General features: G+C 42.0%; 1 protein-coding gene across 6 annotated transcripts in view; it reads right to left on the reverse strand.

The window, feature by feature from the left end:
* STON2 (stonin 2) overlaps positions 1-16,846 on the reverse strand; it is a 123,845-nt gene that overhangs the window by 88,108 nt on the left and 18,891 nt on the right. For 5 of the 6 annotated variants that reach the window (XM_045201182.3, XM_045201185.3, XM_045201179.3 and 2 more), the window contains exons 2-3: positions 6,459-6,739; positions 3,922-4,197 (exon numbers count right to left, since the gene is read on the reverse strand). In XM_045201182.3, coding sequence (XP_045057117.2) covers positions 3,922-4,197; positions 6,459-6,546 — 364 coding nt within the window. In that variant the 5' untranslated portion in view covers positions 6,547-6,739. Of the gene's footprint in view, positions 1-3,921; positions 4,198-6,458; positions 6,743-16,846 lie in introns of all 6 variants that reach the window. The other variant, XM_045201180.3, reaches the window with a different exon arrangement.

Consider the following 16,846-nt stretch of genomic DNA (forward strand, 5'->3'; position numbering starts at 1 on the left):
TGGGGAATAACAAGGGAAGAAAAGGAGAAACTGCAACTACATTATGGGAAGAAGGCAGTTTGTTCTGCTGATACTTATGTGACTAGGCAAATGGCTGAAGCCCAAAATCAGTTCCCATGGAGCCCTTTTTTCTGGCTGAACCTCACTATCTGCTACATATTCCACCATTCAGATTCCAAAGTTTTGCATGTTTAAATACAACAAATGTCTTGCTTGCTCAATTCCATTTCATTCACGTGTTATCCATACTAAAAATTGTTTACTTGATATACTAAAGCTATAGCTTAAATAGGTCCAGAATCTGATTGATAGAAATCAATATGCTAAGAGAAGCATTTTTTTAGAGTGGAAAAGTGAGAACTGATGGCTAGTTCATTTCTATATTGTCAGATTATACTAAAAAGCAGCAGATAGCCACTCATTTTACATGAGCTGGTCACTAAGTTTTTTCCAAGTGATACAGAGAGACCTGATCAGATCACTGGGGAGGAGCAGGGAAGGGCTGTAGAAGGAGGTTGCCTGAGGCAATGGTAAACAGTCTAGGACAGGACTGGCTGAGAAGCTGGATGCCTCCAAGCCTTTGGAATGATGAGACAGAAGATTTAAAAAAAAGGAGGGTGGAGACTGGCTCTCTGGCTCTCTTCGCCCAGGATGCCTGGAGGATCCTGCTGCAGCTGTCTGTGGACTGTATTCTGGATGGGAGAAGAAACCCTGGGTGCCGCCTAGGATTGGGCTGGCCTGGCAGAGGGTGGCAGGGCTATTCTTCTCTGGGTGTTCTAGAGGGGACAGGCTCTGAGGCAGAAGCCTGACATTTTTCCAAAATTCTGCAGCTTTTGTGTCTTTTGTTGTTTTAACTCCTAGACTAATCCTATAAAAATAAGATAATTAAAAACTAACAGGGGGAATGATAGGGGAACTCAGCAGTTAAAGATTTTAGCCTTAATTTGTAGGCTTAGGTGACTAATGCAGGTGGAAAGCTGTTGTTCCAAAAGTGTGTAGCTTTGGAAGAAACACTCCTTTCCTTTACCACCAAACCTTTGCCTCTGGAATTTTGTCTAGAGGGTGGTGGCAGGCAGCAGGACCCCACCTGCTGTTCAGTAACACAAGTGGGCACTACTAATCTAGGGCAAAACTGAGTAAGAGCTTTGGTGGAGACTCACAGGCAAATGAAGGGAAACCTACAGAAAAGTTTGATTGGAGCAAGGGCCAGGATTAGGATGAGAGGTGTGTAGCAGTCATGCAAATGTTGGCTGGATCTTGTTTTTAAGAAGTATTTGTTCAAGACATTTTTTGCATTATTTTCATTAAAATTTTTTAAAATAATTTTGATTTTTTAAATTGATTTTTTTAATTAAAAAAATTAAACCCAATTTTGTTTTTCTAGATAACCATTTTTTCTTCAAGACAACCATTATACTTTGGTATGGAGCAAAAATATTTTATCCATATTTCTCAATTTGTCACAGAGAATATTAAAGAGATATACTTAAAAATCAAGATTTAATAAGATTAATAGTTTCTACTACCTCATCAAAGATATTAAGTGAAAGGGACTCTTAGTATATGTACACAGAGCCAGAAGTTCTACTCACCATTACTTTTGTATCATCAATGCAGAGGCAATGCAGTGAAAAATGCAAATAACATCTAAGAATGATTATAAACATCGTTCTGACTCCACAGACCCCTTGAAAAGGTCTTGGGAAATCCCAGGGATCTATAGACCACACTCGGAGAATTGCTGCCTTAAAGGAAAAAGTTCTAACACTGAGTCAAAACCCTTACCCATAACAAGCTAGGACCTCAGTCAAATGGAGGCAGCATAATTATGGCTATCCCCGGTTAGTATGTGGGCAAGAGTGAAGCAAATTGACTCATCTGTCATATATACAGTTCTGAGCAATCCTGAGGCTAAAGGTAAGGTATGAACAAGAGGTGAAAGAATTTAAATGCTAGGACTATAACCAATGGCCTGAAGGCATTGCCATTTTAGGGCAAATGAGTGGAGAAATACCACCCCACCCCTCCCTTACCTCCCTGTCTCCAGGAAATAGCAGAGGAAACTACAACCAGGCAGAAGATCCAGGCAAATACCACTGAACATGCCTAGGCTGTTCCAAGACCCTGGGGCCTACCTGCCTCCCTGCCTGGTGCTGAAACTTTCTCCTGACACTTCTTAGCATACAGCCTTGGGCAAATTCCCAAACACTATCTTATCGGTCTCTTCACGTGTAATATGAGTATAATATCAATATCTTACTCACGATTGCGGTAAGTAGTACCTGAGGTGATGTACAAAGCATTGAGCATAATGTCTGAGAGCGTAAGCATCCAGCAATAGAAGTTATCTTACTAAAAATAAGAAACATACTTCTGTATTGAATCTTTGCCCAGCATTCAGTGACTTTTGCCACACATGTAAGTGCTTCATCAGCCCACTGTCTTGCCTGGGTTAGGTGTTCAGTAAAGGTTACTTCCTCCCTCCAGCTGGACTGGGAAGCCTGTCTGGACCTGCCATTTCAGCCTTGCTGCTCTGAGTGTTGAGGCTTCTCACCAACAAGACAAATCTGATGCTTAAATATGAAAAAGTATACATTAATGAGCAAATGAGTACATAAAAGTGGAAGTGTTTATTATATGGTAGAATTATGTTTCATCTTTTCCTAAAAATTGTTTTTATTGCTGCTAAGAACACGTTTGAAAAACAAAAGAATTGTTTTTAAAAATTAAAACTTGCAAAACATTTAACTCACCAACAGAAAAACTTATCAACCTTGCTTTTTGCTATTCTCGGTGGCAGACAATATAACGCCCCCCACAAAGATGTCCACATCCTCATGCCCAGAACCTGTGACTATGACAGCTTACTTGGCGAAAGGGACTTCGCAGATGTGATTAAATTAAGCACCCAGGATGGGGAATTATCCAGGATTATGCAGGTGGGACAATGTAATCACAAGGGTCCTCAAAAATGGAGGGGGAGACAGAAGTCAGCCAGAGGAAGGTGGGACTACAGAACAGAGGCAGAGAGAGAGGCACACTGCTAGCTTTGGAGACGGAGATGGGGGCCACGTGTCCAGGAACGTGCACGGCCTCTTGAAGCTGGAAAGTGCAGGGAAACACTTTCTCCCCTAGAGCCACCTGACAGGAATGCAGCCCTGACAACATCTCCATTCTAGCCAAGTGCCATTCATGTCGGTCTTCATAACTACAGAATTGTAAAATAATAAAATCGTGTTGTTTAAGCCACTAGGTTGGTGGTAGTTTGTTACAGCAGTAGAGAGAAAACTACTACAGTCCCTAAGGTTATCCAGTCACCCTTGGTATGCCTCCATGCGCAATGAAGTACGTAGGCAGGTTAGCAGGGTGAGGACTAGCAGCTCCTGTGGCTTCACTAGACTCCCCAGTGCAGCTCTGGCCCTTTAAATCCCACAAAATAAGGTACTGACCATTAATGATGGTGCCCACCCTTGAAGATTTGGATTCAAGAGGTGTGAGACCTAAGAATATCTGTATTTAACTGGTTATTTTGTTAGAGATGGTTGGTGGCCCACACTGTGAGACACATTCATTTCTACTTGTAAGGAGTTTACAATTTAGGTGCTGAGTCAATGTTATTGCCAATTCCTAATAGATAAATAAATATACATACTTCCCAGACAGGTCAACAAAGAGGGACAAGGGTGAAAGGCTGGAAATGGTCCAGAAACATAAATCCTTCCGTATGCTTCTGTTAACAAAAACTATTTGTAGAATTAAGGCAGATGAGATCTCTGCTTACTCTCTCCTATGTGACCAGTGCTTCAGGGCTCTGGAGCAGGTCAAGTGGAATCCTGGCAGCCTTACACACCTCGCATGGAAAAGCATTCCTGATGAGCACAGACCTAAGCCAGAACCTTCTTAATCTCCCACCTGTCCCACCTGTTTCTTTAGGAGGTGGAGATGTGCTGGCCCACGGTGTGTCGTCTTCAAATTGAACCCAGTTCTTGATGGCCGAGGCCAGGTCAGGGGAGGGCTGCTCAGGGCTCCCAGGAGGAGAGGCGGCTTCAGAGATGAGACCCATCTTCTCAGAAGAGTCATCCTGCTCCGAGTGGGAAAGGTCCTGGGAGCCTCCATCCACTGCGGGGTTCTCCGTGGAGGAGGTCTCCGACTGATCGGAGGAAGACGACAATCCCGGGAGGTGCTCTTCGGTACCGCCTGAAACAGAAACCAGAGAGCACCATCACACCACAGGAGGCGGGCCACTCTTCAGAACTGTCTTGTGGTGGAAAAACAAAGTGTGGGCAAGAGGGGATCACAGGACTCACCATTACAGTGAGTGAGGTGCAGGTAAGGAAACAGCCACACCCATCCGCCTTTATGCTAAAGGCATGGTTACCGATCATGTGTAAAAACTATAACCTGCCCTTGCTGGTGTGGCTCAGTTGGTTGGAGCCTTTTTCCATAAACTGAAAGGTTCCAGGTTCGATTCCCAGTCATGGCACGTGCCTAGGCTGTGGGCTCAGTCCCTGGTCGTGGCACGTGCAAGAGGCAACCGATCAATGTTTCTCTCCCTCTCTTTCTCCCTCCCTTCCCCTCTCTCTAAAATCAATAAGCATGTCCTCAGGTAAGGACTAAAAAAAGAAAAAAACAAACAAAAACTATAACCTCAACACGACCACTGCAGTATCTGGGGAGACTGAGACTGGGGTATTCTCGTTCACTATTCTTATCCCAGCATCTACTCCAGGACTTGGGGGCCACAAACAATAATGTCTACAGAGGCCAAGCAAGAAATATAACCAAGTCAAAGGAGAAAAACAAAAGGCAATAGGGCCTGGTGGAGAGTACAGCTTCTGTCTGGACCAGACATTTCAATTTGAACTTGGGCTCGGTGCCGCCCTCACTGCACACACGTGCAGGCCACCAGGTGCAGACTGCGCCAGTGACCATGCGAATGTGGCTGAGGCTCTTCCCCCTTGCTTTGTGTCGCTTTATTGGTCCTGCAACATTTAACAGCTTTCAAATAATTTTTTTTAAAACTATATCCTGGTTGTGGTGGTGAGGACACAAACCTATACATGGCCAAGTTCATCACCTGGACGTCAAAAGTGATCAATGTTACTGTATAAAAACTTAAAAACTCAAACTAGCCAAACAAACTAATGAAAGCCTTTAGATTAGCACTGTCCGAAAATAAATAAATAAATAAATAAAAAGGGAGCCACATATGTAATTTTAAATGTTCCAGTAGCTACATAAAGAAAGTAACAACAAACAGGCAAAACTACTTTGAATTATGTTTCAACCCACTAGGCTGAAAATTTATAATTCCAACATGTAATTGATATAAAAATTATTAATGAAATATTCCACTTCTACTAGGTCTTTGAAATTCAGTGTGGGTATTTTACGTTTACAGCACAGCTCGGTGCAGACTAGCCACACTTCAAGGCCTCGAAGGCCGCCCGGCTGCCATATTGGAAGCACACCTGTGACCTCACACGTTCCAGGTGTTGTATGTAAGGCTGGGTTGATTTTAGTTAGCAGGGGCAGCTGCATCAGAACAGATCCAGCTGACAGGGCTCTGCCAATATCTTCCGTATCCTACCTAGACCTTCATCCCTTAGCACCAGTTCCCTAGAATTCAATTTAGTCATCTTCATCATGATCATGGATGACAATTACTGAGCTCTTTCCATGTGCCAGGCCCTCTTCTAAGCTCTTTACATATATATTAATTCATCTGACCCTCACAACCACCGAGAGGAAGATACTGAGGCTATCCCCACTGCACAGATGGACTGCCACACAGAGATGTGACGTGCATGATCTACCTAAGGGCATATCACTCATCTGTAACAGAGTGAGGATTTGAGCCCAAGCCATCTGGGTCTAGAGCCTGTCATTCTTAACAACTACACTCAAAAACTGAAAAAACCCACCCTCATGGTGTGGCTCAGTAGGTCCGGCATCATCCCACAAAGCAAAAGGTTGCCAGTTTGATTCCTGGCCAGGGTGCATGCCTGGGTTGCAGGTTCAATCCCCAGTTGGGACACATACAAGAGGCTACTGATTGATGTTTCTCTCTCTTTCTCTCTGCCTTCCCCTCACTCTAAAAATAAATACATAAAATCTTTTTTTTTTAATTGGAAAAAGCCCAAATTGCTGTTGGGAGTAACCACCAAAAAGTCTGCACGTAAATGTATGTACACTGCATGTACACTGTAAATATAAAGTTTATGCTCCTTGGAAGAAAGCAGCCAATATTTTGGTGTTTCCAGCCCCTTGTTTGGGGCTGTAAGGGCCTAAGATGCTTCCTCCAGGTTTCTAGAAGAATCTGCATCTCAGGAAAGTGACAGACTAGCTCTTTTTTTCCATATGAAGATCCCACCCAAAGAATAATCAAGGAGAAGCCACTGCAAGCAGGTGTGGTTCTTTGCCAATCATTTCACTTAGGAAATGAAAGCACTCCTTACCATCAGAAGGGACAGGAAAGAGTGGATCCTCACTGAAAGAGACCCACTCCGACTGCTGGGTAGCGATGACATGGTCCAAGGTCGTCATGCTAGGAAGGTGCTGGTCATTTTCACAGTGCTGACCACAAGCAGACCCCGGAGTAACGTCTGGGGTGGGGTAAGGGTATGGTGGCGTGGCAGACTTCGGCGTAGGGTCCGTTATGGTGGTCTTGCAGAAGGCAGCACTCAGAATGTAGACAGATTAGACCCTCTTGCCTTTGGTTCATATGCCAAGCAGAAATCTGCTTAAAAAATAAAAATAAAATTTTAAAAGAATATATCTCATTATAACCAATCCACACAGGCCTAGGGCTTTCAACACTACCCCATGAGGAGGTCTTGGTAGCGTCCACTGGCCTTACTTTTCTGTGTCCCTGTCTGGCCCTGCTTCTCATAGGGAAATATTTGACTCTATCATCAAGATATCTGCATATGCCTTCATATCAGACTTGTAAGTAATCCCATAAATTAAGCAATTATTTCCCCCATTTTCCCAAATTATTACATTTTGGAAATACTTTTAATTATAATATAATGCCATCAATGTAAAACAAATATTAAAATTGTTTCTTTTACCAAATGGTGAAATAAAGACACATTATTTCCTATTGAATCAGTGCAGTTTCTTGCCTTAGGCAGGTAGCTCTTTGCAAGCCTGAGTTAAATCTTTGGCAGAAACCCAACAGTCTCCAGATGGTATCCCCAAGCATGGCTTACCAACCAAGAAAAGTAGAAATGGAGTCATTTTGTTCATTTGGAGTAAGGGTGGTAGGGCATTTGTGCTTTAGTGAAAAATGTGAGTTAAACACGTTTTTATTCTAGGCCCCTGTGAGTTAGCACATGAGAGTCTAGCCTTTACTTACACTGCAGTAATGTTCTACGTACAAAGAAGGATACTTAACAGACTTACAACTTTGTTTATAGCATTAATGTCCTTTTACAACTTGAACCTAGCTCTTGCTTTTATAACGAATTCATAAAATCTGAATTAATGCAAAATTAATGTTTTTCTGCAAAAGAGCTTCTATCCACCTTGTACGATGTCAGTTCTTATGAACTCACTACTCCCAATATTTGTTTTAGTCTCGAACAATTGAACTCATAGCCTTCTGACAGGTGCACAATAAAAAGAAAATGTTGAGGAAATTTTATTATAGGTTATTATTTGCAGTAAATAATGTATGCTGAGGAAAATCAGCATAGAAACATTAACAGCTTTTGCTTTTTGGGTAATTAAAACAATTAGTTTTGTTGTATGGTACTTCCTAAAAACAACTAATGTTTGTATAGAATTTATAATTTCCAGGAACCTATTTTCACACCATAATTCATTTGATTCAGTAGTCATTTTAGTTTGGTAAGAGAGGTATTAATATCCTTTTCTTACAGATGAAGAAATCTAGCCTGAGACAAGCGATTTATCCAACACTTCTGATATTTTCAGGTCCTTGTTTGATTCCTCAATTCCTAAGATTTTTCCTCCAGGCTTCTAAGTGAAAGAATTCTCACATCCCAGGGCAGTGACACATCAACTCTTTTTTCCCCCCACAGATCCCACTTCAAAGAATGACCAAGCAGAGGCCTAAAAGCAGGTGTGTTAGATGCACCAATCTAAGCAGTGACAGATGCAGCTCTTGAACCCAGGTCTTTTGATGCCAAAACACTCTAATCTGTGGGTCACAGCCACAAAAAAAATACTAGAAAATATACAAAAACTATCACCCAACTGAAGCAATTTATAGACATCAGTTACAATGGAACCATAATGAAATGATCTGTGCAACTCCCCGTATGGAAATTTGCCAGGGTACCCCAGCTGTACAGAGAATGCAAAGCCCAGAAATCTTTCTTCCAAGTCCCTCACCTAAGGTCATGACTAGCCATGGACCAGACCAGTGCGAACCATCTGGAGAGTGCAGTGTGCTCCCAAAGAACCACACAGAGCCCAGGCCCAAAGGGCTGATTCCACAGGCTTCTCCCATAAAGCCTTTCACAAGCCCAGTCAAATATTCGAGTCACTCAGTGTGGTAATGGCTGTGGGCCAAGATAAGACAGTAAAATTTAAGAGTCAGATGCCTCCTCTCCCAACAATAGCAACATGTAAACCAGGTCCAAGAACAATAAAAGAGCCACAACACATGTGCATGTGCTGACACATGCAGCATCACAGCTCACTGGGGAAAACATCCTGCAGATCCCGTGATGATGAATCCACCGAAGTTCACGGGAGGACTGTGGTGGGGGGAGGGGTCTGGGGAAGTGGTGAAGGAAAAGGATGAAGGTAATGGGGTAAATACCTGGAAATTTTTAGGGCTCGAGGGATTTAAAGACCAACAGTCCAGCTCTCAAGTTTCACAGATGAAAAAACGGAGACCCACATAGTTAGGAGCAACAACAGGAATTGAGATCATGGGCCCAGGAGTTAGGCTGTCCAGATTGTGGTCCTCAGTTCACCCCTGAACAGCAGGGATAACAAAATCCACTTAATAATTTTAAGGATTAAATAAGATAACACACGCCAGTGCTTAGTCAGGGAGTGACAGACCCTCTGGACCAAAAAAACGATGATGACAGCAGGGGGCCTCACCGAGGGCTTACTATGTGTCAGGCCCCGTTCCAAGCTTTCGATCGATGTCAGCCACAGCCACCCCTGCTGCTGTTAAACGACTCGCCCAAAGTCACACAGGTCATTAGTGAGAGTCTTGGGACTAGAAGGCAAATTTCATGAAAGCACCCCGCTTCTGTCTTGACACATTCAGGTTTTAGCGACTTCCCTTTTCAATCATTTTCAGAGCAGTTCTCCTGGATGCTAAGGGGAGTCAGGCTCTTAATCTCCTCTTTACAGATACAGGCGCACGAAACAAGGGACCATGACTTCTAATCAAAAAGTATAAATGAAAGAAGAGCCCCGAAGGTCTACCTACCCCTTAGCTTGCGAATCTCCGATCCAGACATGGGTTGGTTAGAGATCATGAGTAGTCCCAAGCCTGGTGGAACACATTTATTACAGAGAACCCTCTATCCTAAGCCCATGGAAGGGATTCGAGGTATTTACCATGATACAGCCACATCATCCAATAAGCTGTCAGACGCCAGACCTTGAGGAGTGCTGTGCCAGCAGCTGGCAACCACTGAGGAACCCAATAATTGCGAGGCTAAGTTCACACTGGAATTGGCTTCTCTTTAAAAACCTCACCCCGTTTTTAGAATGTGAATCATAAAGTGAGGCTTACAATCAACACAAATAAGCAGTGACTCAGTACCAGCAGCAGAACTGCCCGAGAGACACTAAAAACTTTATTGACATCTCCAGGTTGCCATTTCAGAGAGAATCTTCTTTCTTAGCATCCCTTACACACCAAAATTTGGGGGCGGAGAATGCAGTTGGCTAATAGGACAGGAATCATAGACATAAATGTGTTTCTGTCCATCCTGTCATACACATTCCTGAGCGCTGTGTGTCTGGAAACGCACCAGGCACCCTTTGAGATAGTGGCTCTCAAGCAGTCTGCAATCTAGCAGGCGAGATGAAGATTCGCGGGAGCGAACCCAAGAAATCAGGAATGACTGCCTGTTGGAGGATACACTAGAAATGCTGGTTAGCCACAGAGAGATCTGCAAGGGCTAGAAGCATAAGAGACCAGGCAGGTTTCTTGGATTTGAAGGACATTCTCAGTTCTGGACTTCTGGAAGGGAAGAGGAAGGACACTGGGACAGAGGATTGGCATAAGTGAAGATTAAGAATCAGACCTTTATGGGGCTTGTTTCTGGGCCAGTGAAAAGATCAGTCCAATGAAAGCTGAGATGTCTGAGGAAATGTGGGGACAAAGGATAGGTGGCCCTTACAGCCGAGAAGAAGAGTTCAGTGGGAGAGGGGAAGCTGTGGAAGGTTTAGGAGTAGAGAGTGACTCAAGAAGTGTTCCCAGGGGAGATTAACTTTCCTCAGACTCTGTGGAGCAGGAGTTTGGTGATGGAAGCTATTGGCCACTACAGGACCTCTGTGTGTCCCAAAAGTCAGGGGTCAGCATCATTAGGAGCAGGTACTGGGTACGGTGCTGGTCCCATTCAGGGCCTGAGGGTTCAGAGAAGAATGAGACGGCATCACTGGCCTCAAGTAGCTTACAATAGACTGCAGGGAGGCAGGACAGCAGTGCAAAACAATAACACAGCAGGGTTTCTAAACTAGTGATAGCTTGTCCATCAAAACACTAGACAGCAGAGAGTAAGGGCTTCAAAGACTAACGAGGGCCTGACAAGGAGGCGGTCAAGAGTTACACCTTAAATGGAGGGGGGCATCCTAAGGGGGAAGAGGAATGGTCTGGCTGGCAGTTTATCTGAAGAGGGTGGGAGTACTACTGGATGCACTGGGAAAGGAGGGGTTGGAACAGTGACAGCTCTAAATTTCAGAGTGAGTTTGAACTCTTGAAACTGCCCTTTCCTTTCCACTGCCAATACCTGATTCATCCCCTCGTTGTCTCTCTCATTCAGAAAATTACTAGCCATTGATCAATCTCCCTGCCTTCAGCATCATCCCTTCCAACCTACTACCCAAACCACTGTGCCAGAGTGGTCGTCTTCCAACCTGAAAATAAATGCCCATGCCACGGCTCATTTTGAAAACGCCTCAATGGCTCCTCACAGCCATAGACTCCTTTCCACTTTATGTCAGCCGGAGTCTGTGTGTGTTGCTTACAGCCAAGAACTCTGATAATGGTAACTTTCCTTGACTCCCACTAATCCCACCTGCCCCTTACCCCTCTGTCCTCTGTATCCTGATAGTATCTTACCTACACACATTTATCAGATTATAATAAACTTGTTTGCAGATGTGGCTATCTGCCAATTAGGAAAAGGAAAAGGACTGACTGTCTTTTTCTTGTGGATGTTTCCAACTCTTAGAATGGGGTCTGGAATTTTGTAATCATTTGTGGAATTAATGGTTGAACGAATAAATGAATGAATAAATAAATGAGTGAATGAACAAATGAATGGTTTTTCCATGTAGTAGGTAGCATCTTCGGGTCTTTTGAGCCAGTAAATGTTTTAGGAAGGTTCATTCAAACACTACATATAAGGCAGCCAGAGAGACAATCCAGATATATGGCAACATGTCCCTTCTTTCTCTTTGATCTAAAACTGTACTATCCAGTTCCAGTACGGTAGCCACTAGACACAAGTAACTATTGAAATGTGGCTCATCCAAACTGAGTTGTTCTTTAAGTGTAAAATACATGTAGATTTCAAGTACAGAAGTGTGTAAAATACCTATTTAGTAATTTTATATTGGTTATGTGTTCAAATGATCATATTTTGGACATGTTGGGTTGAATAAAATGTATTGTTAAAATTAATTTCACCAGTTTCTCTTAATTTTTTCTTAATGGGGGCAACTAGAAAATGTTAAATACTACATATGTGTCTTGCACTATATTTCCATCCGACAGCATTGCTCTAAAAAAAGTTCATTCTTTATTTCAACCTTATTGTTGAAGGATACCTTTCAATGAACATTTGATGTTGACTCTTTTTACCTTTTAGGGTTTTGCCTTTTGGTCTCTATTGTTGCTGATAAAGAGTTGTTTGTAATTCTTATTTCTACATTGTAATGTCTCTTTTCTCTAACTGCTTTCAGGATTTTATCTTTGGTTTTCAGCAATTAACTACGGTATTTGTAGGTGTGGTGTTCTTATAACTCATCCTACTTGAAGTTTCTGTAGTATTTTCAATCTGTATGTCAATTTTTTCATTAAATTTGGAAAAATTTCCTCAAATGTTTTTCTTCCCCTTCTTCTATCTCTTTTCCTGTTTGTCTGTCTTCAGGATTATTTATTCTTCCTTCTACCATCTTCATTCTCCTGTTAAACTCATCCTGTGAATCTTTCTTCTCAATTATTCAACTTTTCCATTCTAGAATTTTTCTTTTGATTTTTTTATAGTTTCTATTTCTCCGTTGAAATGCCCTATAAATTCACTCCTTATGACAAGATGTTCCTTTAGTTCTTTGGACATATTTATAACAGCTGCTTTAAAGGCTCTGGTTGACAAATCCACCATCTGAGCCATTTGAGGGTAAGTTTCTACTGACTTTTTTTAACTGTAAGTAATATTTTCCTATTTCTTTTCATATCTAATAGTTGGTGATACACTGAAGACTTTCTGCATTTAATCTTCCTCTGCAGGGATTCGGTTTTTGCCAGTAGTCAATCTACCTGCTCACGTTGGTCTTTTGTAGGCTTGGTCTTCCATTTTGTTGGATGGATTTGTGAAAAGCCAAAGATGTTTCCAAAGCCCCTCTAAGTATTGTAGGACCCAATTTACAAACTCAATCTCCCCTGCAGATCTCAACAGCCCTTGTTTCTAGGCTTTGTTATGGGGGGCTTAAAGTACGCCTTATTCTAGAGTAGGGACTGGCACACTAGAGCCACAATCTAAGCCTGGTCTTCTGCCTTTTTTTGTAAATAAAGTTACATTGGAACAACACTAAGCTCATTCATTTCCATATTGTCTATGGCTGCCTTTGCTCCACAATAGGAAGCTGAATAGGTGTAATAGATGCTCTATGTCTCTCAGAGCATCTAAAATAATTACAATCTAGCCCTTATTTTTTTTTAAAAATTGTCCTGGCTGGTATGGCTCAGTGCATTGAGCGCCAGACTGTGAACCAAAGGGTCGCTGGTTCGATTTCCAGTCAGGGCACATGCCTGGGTTGCAGGCCAGGTCCCCAGTAGGAGGCACACAAGAGGCAACCACACATTGATGCTTCTCTCCCTCTCTTTCTCCTTCCCTTCCCCTCTCTAAAAACAAAATAAATAAAATCTTTAAAAGAAAAATTACCTCCCTGACAGAAGTGACTCAATTGGTTGGGCATCTTCCTGCAAATCAAAAGGTCACCAGTTTGATTCCCAAGCAGGGCACATGCCTAGGTTGTAGGTTCAGTTCCCCAGCTGGGGCACATACAGAAGGCAACCAATTGATTTTTCTCTCTCACAGTGATGTTTCTATCCATTTCTTTATCCCTCCCTTCCACTCTCTCTAAAAAAAAAAAATTATAAACCCTGCTCAAAAGCACAGACCTAACCCGAACACACAGACTTTTCTGTGTGCTTTCTGGATGCTTGAGGTGTTAATAAGGTGTTAAGGAGGTCTTTCTACTGTGACTGGGCTGGACGGCCAATGTCCCCCAGGATTGCTTGGCCTCTGGTGTCTCTGTCCCTTTTTACCACTCTTGGTACATCTCATATGGTTTTAGTTCATGCATGTGTATTCCAGCCGGACCAAGGATACCCTGGGGACACCCAGGCATACCTCTGTCCCTCCTTTCCCATGCAGCTCTGTCCTTTCTAGTGCCCTGCTCTATAGATTCCAGATGCTTCAACTGCCCCAAACTCCGGGCAGTCTCTCTGTCCCAGCAGGACCGCTGTGCTTGAGTAGTCTCTATCATGCTACACAGCAGCCAGAAAGCTCTTCCCTGGAGAAGAGCAGAGGCGATCGTCAGGCTCACCGCATGAATTTGCTTTCTCTCAGGACCAAAATGCTGTGCTTTCTGTTGATCAAGACCTGAAAAGAGTTACTTCATACATTTTAAGTAGTTTTGTGATTGTTTACTGCAGAAGGACTGGTTTGTTGACAGTTATAGCCAAAATTGGAAGTCCTCCCTTGAAACACTCTTTCCTGACTTATGTTCATTTTTAAAAAGAAAAAAAAAAAGATCAGTTCAGATTTTCTAAACTAGGGTGATTTTATACTGATATCCTGAAAATATTAATTGGGAGTTTTATAGAACACTCGTAAATCATATCATATGAGAAGGAAAGGAGGGTTTCATATAGCCATATGGATTAATTCCATCCCTTCAGAAGTGGGACAATGCTTTATTTTGTATTATGCTATATAATGCCATAGCAAAATGCTTGTTTGGTTAGCGGTCCAAAAGGAGTTACTTAAATCTGAGAATTTTGCCCTAGCTGGTGTGGCTCAGTGGATTGGGTGCCGGCCTGCAAACAAAAAGGTCGCTGGTTCGATTCCCAGTCAGGGCACATGCCTGGGTTGCGGGCCAGGTCCCTGTTAGGAGATGCATGAGAGGCAACCACACACTGATATTTCTCTTCTTCTTTCTCCCTCCCTTCCCATTTCTAAAGTAAATAAATAAAATCTTTAAAAAATTTTAAATCTGAGAATTTAGCCATCTCTGCCTTATATCTCTTTGCCATATGTAATCAACTAGACAGCTGTTTTGAAAATTTCTATATCTTATGGGGTTTTGAGGCTACTGGGCAAACATAGTTCAATGGTGTGTTGAGGGTTTATATAGAAACATCTTAAACTATATCTAAAATTAGATCCCAGTGCCAATTCCAAACCCTAAAATAAGGCCTCAGCCAGCTTTTTCCCAATCAAGAACAAGCACCTAAATGCCAAAAGGAAAACGGGGAAGAAAGGAAGAATGGGAAAAATTAGACTGCATGGATTCTATGTATTTCTCTGGAGTTTTCTTCAAAACCAGACATTCAACAAACTTACGAGTATCTACTATCCACTCAGAATTGGACATGGTTCAATGACGCAAAATAGTATTAATCATGGTTTTAAATTCTGAGACCTTTGTCACAGTGGGTTACAGGAATCACAAAAGTTTAATCAGGAAGTTAAAGTAACCATGCTACTTGCTTCATAAATTCTCAGAATAAACAGGAGCCTGGAAGGCCCTATTACCCTATGGCAAAGACCTAATCAGATTAAGGACTGGGAACACCACTTCTCTTCCTTCTTCTTCCAAAGTCATTTCCCTTATGAAAGAACAGAGTTCCCACTAACAGAACCTGGGCAGCACTCACTGGAGAGCAGACACTCACTCACACAGGTGCCTGTGCGCACGCACATTTTAATCAACAGGTGCTTTGATGTTCCTGAAGGGAAAAGTTGAGTGGCTCTGATTGTCTGCTTTTCCTATCTTTTTACCACTTTTTTGTTTAAATATTCTTTTTTCAAAAATAAAAAAAGACTGACCACTCTTCTTCTATTGGAAATTGGTGAGTAGAAGGAACACCCAGCCTTAAGTCAAACATATATGAGGAAGAACTCCAAAGGAATATATGAGGTATTTCAAACACAGTCAGTATCTACCCATGATTCTCCATAAAGTAACTCTCACCTATTTCTCTCTTTCACATACACCAGAATTCCCTACCCCTAGATATCTGTTCTTGCTCCCTCTAAAGTCACATTATTTGTGTGTATACATGCACACACATGTATAAATACATATATGTATAAATATGTGTGTGCATGCATACATATAGATATATCCCAAGGTTATAATTGCAAATATTCTGTTATGTGACTTTCTTTTTCCAAATAAACAATCCTGATGGCTATGCTATCCAATAACTCCATGGCTCCACAGTCCCAGTCAAGGATCTCAGTCACACTTAGCTTGAAAAACAGGCTGTCTCTGACCTTGGGTGCATTCCTGAGGCAGTGATCCTGAACGATAGCCCCAGGTACCTGAACAGTGTGCCACATTTAATGAATGGCCATGGTAGAAGCTTTAAAATATGCAGAACATAACACTTTCCAGTACCTTGAACTCTTAGAAGTTACTGGCTTATTCCGTCCTGGTAAAACTCACCTTGGCTTACTGTAGTTTCATATCTGGAATTGGGACGCTAGCATTTTGGCGGTATGAAGATAGAGAGTTGGTGTGGATAATTTCTTTTCACCTATATTTTAAAGTTATGAGTGCATCACTTTGAATGTTCCATCATGAGACCGTCAATTTCCTAGGAGACTATAGAAGACTTTTGGGTCCCAATGGTAGCCATATGCCCTTGGGTATAACCCTAACACTTTCTAAGAACCTTAACAAAACATTATTATTATGTTTCATTCAAGTTGAGATGCCAGATTAAAATGCACCTAATTTCAGAGATTATAAAATATTTTTAAATATGTATACATGCACATATAGTTCTTAGAATCAATGAAATACATTCTTATTTTTATACTAAATACTTAACAAAATTACAAATTAGTATATATTTCCAGGATGTCAAAATTTGGGGGTTAAATAAGCATTTCTTTTTAACTTTCTGTTTTTTCATTTTTCTATTTTCTTAGCATTTCTCTTTAAACATGATGCATTTGGGAGGCTTATGAGACATCAAGTTAGATGTCAACTAAGCAGCTGGACATGGGAGTCTGGAGCTCAAGGCTAGAAATATGAATTGGGAAGTCATCATTATACGGAATGAATGGATCTGGTCATCTAGGGAGACTGTAGCAAAAGAGGGCGTGGCCAATGTGCTCACATAAGCATCTGGTCCATGTGGGAGCAGTACTCACGATGAGGC

This window comes from Desmodus rotundus, chromosome 7 (assembly GCF_022682495.2).
Source record: "Desmodus rotundus isolate HL8 chromosome 7, HLdesRot8A.1, whole genome shotgun sequence".
NCBI lineage: Eukaryota > Metazoa > Chordata > Mammalia > Chiroptera > Phyllostomidae > Desmodus > Desmodus rotundus.